Source organism: Lucilia cuprina, chromosome 3 (assembly GCF_022045245.1).
Source record: "Lucilia cuprina isolate Lc7/37 chromosome 3, ASM2204524v1, whole genome shotgun sequence".
Classification (NCBI taxonomy): domain Eukaryota; kingdom Metazoa; phylum Arthropoda; class Insecta; order Diptera; family Calliphoridae; genus Lucilia; species Lucilia cuprina.
The window spans coordinates 12,912,096-12,919,123 of record NC_060951.1 but is presented as its reverse complement, the minus strand read 5'-3'; the positions used below and the strand labels follow the sequence as shown (position 1 = coordinate 12,919,123).

Here is a 7,028-nt window from a genome sequence, read left to right as displayed (position 1 = left end):
TTTACTGATTTGTTTTGTTTCATTAATTATTGTTTTAAATGTTTATTTAACATTTTTTCAAAATTTTCCATTTTACAAAAGTTCTGTTTTCAAAAAACAGCTGTTCATTGTTTATGTTTTTGAGTGAAAACTTGGCAATACTAAGAAAGTTAACTGAGCTTAAATCTAAAATTGAAAAACACAATTATCGGTTAAAGCCCGCATAAATTTGTTCCCAGTTTAATCTAACAGCAAGTTAAGCCTAGTTTAACTGATAAGTAAGAAACCCGCCCTTAGTCCTACCATGACAAAATGGCTTTATAAAAGTGTAATAAGACTAATTCTAGCTTATGTTTCAATACTTTAGGCGAACTGGCTAAAAGCGGTTATAGAACACGTCATTAATGTATACTGAACACATGGAAGGTTATACACAATTATCGGACGTGCCTGATCGTATACCAGACACTGAATATATCGGAAACTTTGATTTGAAACGCTGATCCCAGATAGAATGTCTTTGTCAAGCGGAAAATTAGAGGAATCTATTGTTACACGGATGGCTCTAAATTGTAGGATAAAGTGGGGCTGGGGTTCTATATTGAAGATGCCAGAAGCATACCAGAGTTACCTGAGAAACGCAAAACCATTCGACGCAAAAAAAGCTGAACTAAAAAATATGGGTGAGAGAATCCCATTAGACCTCCTGGAATAATGAAAGAGTGGGTAAAACGACAAAAAAAAACACCCTGATGAGAGCAAGACGAATACGTATTATTATGATAATACGTATTCTGAGTGACACACAGGATTACGAGCACAATTAACCAAATTAGCCGTGCGGATTCTGGCGTAAACCTAATTTACAGTCATTTTTATGTTTGCTAGTCTATTCTCTTACTCAATGCCTCATTAAAAAGTAATTTTATCATTCTATCTGGTATTGATTCCACACAAATGTAAATATCAACATTCAATAGCTTCCAAAATCGACTACAGTTAGAAACACTAATTTCTTATTAGACATACGCTATAGACAATTGACTACAAAAAATAATTTATGTTATTGATAACGACTCTCATTACCGAGTATGTAATATATATATAGCTATAATACTCATTAAATACACATTACATTCTTATTTGCAAGTACATATTCGCATCTCATCAACTTAGCTTAAAACTGCAAGCGTTAATATTTGATGTAATTATTTGATTAAAATTTCAACTCTTTCATCTGCATATCTGCTGCCAAAACACCGATTTCGACATTTTTTGATAGACCGAAAACTGGTGAACATATTTTAAATCCGACACAGATACTAGCTATACCCAGTGTGCTTTGCTACCCTAAAAGCAATGTAAATAAAAGACACTTTACGATTTTAAAGATTCTAACTATAATAGTTTTCCGATATCATATATAAATTTGTTTACATATTGGGAATGCAACGCAATTTATTGCAAGTTCCCCAATTTTTCGAAACGTTAATTTAGATTTTTGTGTAACCCATGAAAAATTTTAATAATATGATAGTTTCCAAGATATACGAAATTTTGTATTTAATTCATACTTCGAGAAGAACAAGAATGTTCTTCATGTAAAATTAAAATTTTCTGGCTCTAATAGATTCTCAGAAATACAAATTGTTCTATTTAATTCATATGGGGACTCCAAGCCCCCAGATGAAAGTACGCCCTTTTTTCTCCAAAATGTTCGGATGAATATTAAGGTTCTTCTGCAAAATTTGAAGAATCAAGTTCTATTGGGTTTCCCAGATAAACGAAATTTTATAGTTAATTCATTTGGGAGGTACCAAGACACCCAAAATGTTCAGATGAATATTAAAATTCTTCGTGTAAAATTTAAAGTTGCTAGTTCTCAGATGAACGATTTTTTATATGTTATTCATATGGGGGTGCAACGCCCCCATTGGTAGTCCGCCAACTTATTACACAAAATGTTTACATGGATGTTAAAGTTCTTCGAGCAATCTTTGAAAATTCTAACTCCAAATGTTTCCCAGATAGCCGAATTTTTGTATTTAATTCATATGGGAGGTGCCACGCCCCCTACTTCTAGAACTCTCGCTTGACACTAAAGTGGTTCCGACAAAATTTGGGTATTCTATCAGTTATATTTTCTCAGATATACTGATTTAATAATTTCTTCATATGGAAGTGACACGCATCCATATTCTTATGAATGTCAAAGTTGTCCATTCAAAATTTGAGGACTCTAACTCTTTCAGTTTCTGAGATATGCGACTTTTAATACTTATTTTGAATGTGGCAGTTCCTTCCAGATACACAGGAAGACACTGTTAACATTTCAGGAAAATCGGTCCAGCAATTTAGTAGTCTATAAAGTCCAAACAAACATACATACATACATACAAACACATATTAATTCTTATATAAATAGATTATATACTATATATATTCTACAGGAAAACTTAGGCCGGATTTCTTACTTATCAGTTTAACTAGACTTAACTTGCTGTTAGATTAAGCTCGGAACAAATTTAGGCGGACTTTAACCGATAATTGTGTTTTTCTGTTTTAGATTTAAGCTCAGTTAACTTTGTTAGAATTGCAAACTTTTCATTCAAAAACATAAACAATGAACATCTATTTTTTGCAAACAATACTTTTGTAAAATGGAAAAATGTTAAATAAACATTTAAAACAATAATTAATAAAACAAATCAGATCATTGTTTCATTGTTTTTGTTAATTATGTTTTCTCACTTATAACTTGAGTTTAATTGGCCAATTACACTCAGTTAAACTAAGATAATAAGTAACTTTACTGATAACTGAAAAACACGAAACCTATATTAAGCTCGGTTTAACCAAAGAATGAAGATTACCTCTTCAGTAAAACCCGCCCTTAGGATACATAAATATATTTTGACAGAATTTAGGTTATATCCACTCGGAGACCTTAAGATACGCAAAAAGCGTAATATCATCATCACTGTGTCATCTAATGTTAAAAACATAGAAAGGGGAAACGCTCTCTTAGAAAATTCGTATTGGGCTATATATTATTACTTATGGGGCTTGACTTAAAACGACTTCTAGATAATAACGTTAGCCCAGCCAATCATTGTTTTCATATTGTTTTGTAAATTTGCAAAATAATTAGATGAAATTCAGCTAACGCTTTTACATAATTGCGATAAATACGCTAAATATCACTATGTTATATTGTCAATATGTAAACATATGGTGTCAATGATTATTGTTCTTTAATTAAAAAACTTGCTGGGATACAAAATTAATAAAACTAATAACTTTGGAGAAAAATTCCTTAAAAAATGAAATTCCCTATTTCTTTTGGAAACACTATTTCTGAAAGATCGATAAATTCCAAAAGCGTCTTTACTATATTTACTTTACAATACTATTTTCTTGTACTGGGATTTATTTACTTACTTATTGTCCGAATGAATTAATTTTTAAATTTTGAAATATACTTCACTTTAAAACTTTAAAAATTCATAATAATCAGTGTATATTTTATTTCCACTAAAGTCTTCCAATTAGATATTGGAAGTATACGAAAAATATCAACCCTGCCAAAGTAGTTACTTGCTGTTGCTGAAAAAGTAGTCGGTACATTTGTCTAGACGAAAGTGAAAATGACAGAAAACTGCCGGGCAAATCGTCAGATTGTTCTGGTCTTCTGAGAGTTAAAAGTGTTTTTAATTTGTTGAGAGGTTAAATAATTTTGCTGCACGTTTTAAGTCGTGTAACGTGAAAATCTACAAAGAAAAATCCCAACAATTAAATATAAGCTGCAACTACTTTGAATTGAAATTATCTCTAATTTTGCAAAACACACACAATCAGTGTAAGTAAATAATTTCAAAGAATTCAAATTTTGTACAACATATTCCCCTCCAAGTGATTACATAAGAAGGTTGTCCGAAGAATATTAAAATGTTTTTTGGAAGAGATAATTTTCTAGAAATTTCATCATATTTTCCCTTGTTAAAAAAGACTCTAAAAGTGAAGGTCATATTACAAAAAGGATCGATATTTCAATAAAACAGTTTTTTCATTAATAATTTTTGCCATTTTATAAAAGATTGAAATTTACCGGCTAAAGTGATTAATAAAAAAATCATTGTGTGAGAAGTGAGTGATAAGCGGAATGTTAAAAAAAGACTGATTAATTTTTTAGTGCCTGCCATGTGTTTTCATGTTTTTTCATTCTTTATACTATAAATTGTCTTTAATTTAAAGAAAACCAAAACCCGCAGCTAAAGTGAAGATTATTAATTAAAAATTGTCTAGTGATTATATAAATACGATTTTTTATTACTTCTATATTATTTACCTTTGTCTTCTATATTTGGGACGAAATCTTATAAATGTAAGCGTGTGTGTGTGAGGGTTTGGCAATCAATATTTAAATTTAATAAAAATTATGTAAAATTATTATTCTTCATTTAATCCAGAATTGTATTTTCTAATAGTCATCAGTTCATTGAAAATATTTTGTTATCTTTAAATGTTTATAACTTTAAGAAGATTCTCGAAATTACTATAGATTACAGCGTCAGATATTTAGATTAATTAAATCATTATTGTTAGCATTAAACAAATTATTAAAGTTTCTTTATAATATAATTGAATTTGTTATGTTGAATATGCTAGACAAGAAGGTTTTTTTCATAAATTGTGTCTAAACAAAAACAAACTTCAAAAAAAATCGTTTACATAACCTTGCATCAATTGATTTGAGATTTAATAGTTTTAAAATAGAAATAAAAATCAAACATTTCCTTTGTCACAATTACAGATGTTCCGCCTTCCAGTTACACTTGCCCGTTCCTCAATTGCCCGCCAATTGGCTGTGCGTGGTTATGCAAAAGATGTTAAATTCGGTCCAGAAGTCCGTGCTATGATGTTGCAAGGTGTTGATGTTCTTGCCGACGCTGTTGCCGTCACTATGGGTCCCAAAGGCCGCAACGTCATTATTGAACAATCGTGGGGTTCTCCCAAAATCACCAAGGACGGTGTCACTGTTGCCAAATCGATTGAATTGAAAGATAAGTTCCAAAACATTGGTGCTAAATTGGTTCAAGATGTTGCCAACAACACAAACGAAGAGGCCGGTGATGGTACTACCACCGCCACTGTTTTGGCTCGTGCTATTGCCAAAGAGGGTTTCGAAAAAATCTCCAAGGGTGCCAACCCCGTCGAAATCCGTCGTGGTGTGATGGTCGCCGTCGAAACTGTCAAGGATAACTTGAAGGCCATGTCACGTCCCGTAAACACCCCCGAAGAAATCGCTCAGGTAGCTACCATTTCTGCCAACGGTGACAAAGCCATCGGTGATTTGATTAGCGAAGCCATGAAGAAAGTAGGCCGTGATGGTGTCATCACCGTCAAGGATGGCAAGACCTTGAATGATGAATTGGAAGTTATTGAAGGTATGAAATTCGACAGAGGATACATCTCCCCCTACTTCATCAATTCCTCCAAGGGTGCCAAGGTTGAATTCCAAGACGCCTTGTTGCTTTTGTCTGAAAAGAAGATCTCCTCTGTTCAAAGCATCATTCCCGCCCTTGAATTGGCCAACCAACAACGCAAACCTTTGGTCATTATTGCCGAAGATATTGATGGTGAAGCCTTGAGCACTTTGGTTGTAAACCGTTTGAAGATCGGCCTCCAAGTAGCTGCTGTTAAAGCTCCTGGCTTCGGCGATAACCGCAAATCCACTCTTACCGATATGGCCATTGCCTCCGGCGGTATTGTTTTCGGTGATGATGCCAACCTTGTTAAATTGGAAGATGTTAACATTAATGACCTCGGTAAAGTTGGTGAAGTTGTTATTACCAAGGACGACACTTTGCTGTTGAAGGGCAAGGGCAAGAAGGAAGACATTGAACGTCGTGTCGGTCAAATCAAGGACCAAATCGCTGAGACCACTTCCGAATACGAAAAGGAGAAGTTGCAAGAACGTTTGGCTCGTTTGGCTTCCGGTGTCGCTTTGTTGCGTGTCGGTGGTTCCAGCGAAGTTGAAGTAAATGAGAAGAAGGACCGCGTACATGACGCTCTCAATGCTACCCGCGCTGCCGTTGAAGAAGGTATTGTTCCCGGTGGTGGCACTGCCCTTTTGCGTTGCATTGCTAAATTGGAAAACCTCAAGGGACAAAACGAAGATCAAAATATGGGCATTGAAATTGTACGTCGCGCTCTTCGCATGCCATGCATGACCATTGCCAAGAACGCTGGCGTTGATGGTGCCATGGTTGTTGCTAAGGTAGAAAGCAAAGAAGGTGACTGGGGTTATGATGCATTGAAGGGTGAATACGGTAACCTCATCGAAAAGGGTATCATTGATCCCACCAAGGTAATAAACATTCACATTATATGCCATCAAATCGAATTTGGTTTTTAATTTTTAATTATTATTAATTTTCAGGTTGTACGCACTGCTATCACTGATGCCTCCGGTGTTGCCTCTTTGTTGACCACCGCTGAAGCTGTTGTTACTGAACTTCCTAAAGAAGATGGTCCGGCTGGTATGCCCGGTATGGGTGGTATGGGCGGTATGGGAGGAATGGGCGGTATGGGTGGCATGATGTAAAACATTTAAGTTGCTAATACTGTCTGTTTAACTCTTCATTCGTTAACTTTTAATCTTACTTTAAATTTTAAATAATTTTAATGTTTAATCATAATTATCTAAAAAATAACACACATACCACATACGAGTACATACATACAATTTATAATTATTAATTAATTTTTATAATTATTTTCTTCCTTTTTTATGATTATTTTTCTATTTTTTTACATGTTATATATGTAAATGAAAATAAATCCAAAATACATATACAGATTAATTATTCTTGTTAGTTGTAAAGAGAAATAATAATAGAAATTTATTAAATAAAAAAACTGATTTTTGTTAAAAACAAAAACATTTATTTCTTGATTTTTCAAAGACCAGGAGGCATTTGTTTTTTTACAAAACTACACATTTGCTTTTATAAGATCTGCGACAAAATATTCCCAATTTAAACAAG

General features: G+C 33.4%; 1 protein-coding gene across 1 annotated transcript; it reads left to right on the top strand.

Annotated features, from left to right (window-relative positions):
• The first annotated feature begins 3,594 nt into the window (after window positions 1-3,594).
• LOC111681434 (heat shock protein 60A) lies at window positions 3,595-6,923 on the top strand. Its single transcript, XM_023443205.2, has 3 exons — window positions 3,595-3,838; window positions 4,793-6,349; window positions 6,422-6,923. The coding sequence occupies exons 2-3, from the start codon at window positions 4,793-4,795 to the stop codon at window positions 6,584-6,586; spliced, it is 1,722 nt and encodes a 573-aa protein (XP_023298973.1). The 5' UTR covers window positions 3,595-3,838; the 3' UTR covers window positions 6,587-6,923.
• Window positions 6,924-7,028: the final 105 nt, after the last annotated feature.

Bases quoted from the DNA above. Each gene is read 5' to 3' on its own strand.
- LOC111681434 (XM_023443205.2), top strand. From the start codon at position 4,793: ATGTTCCGCCTTCCAGTTACACTTGCCCGTTCCTCAATTGCCCGCCAA. The intron at 6,350-6,421 runs GTAATAAACATT...ATTAATTTTCAG, and splicing joins GTATCATTGATCCCACCAAG to GTTGTACGCACTGCTATCAC.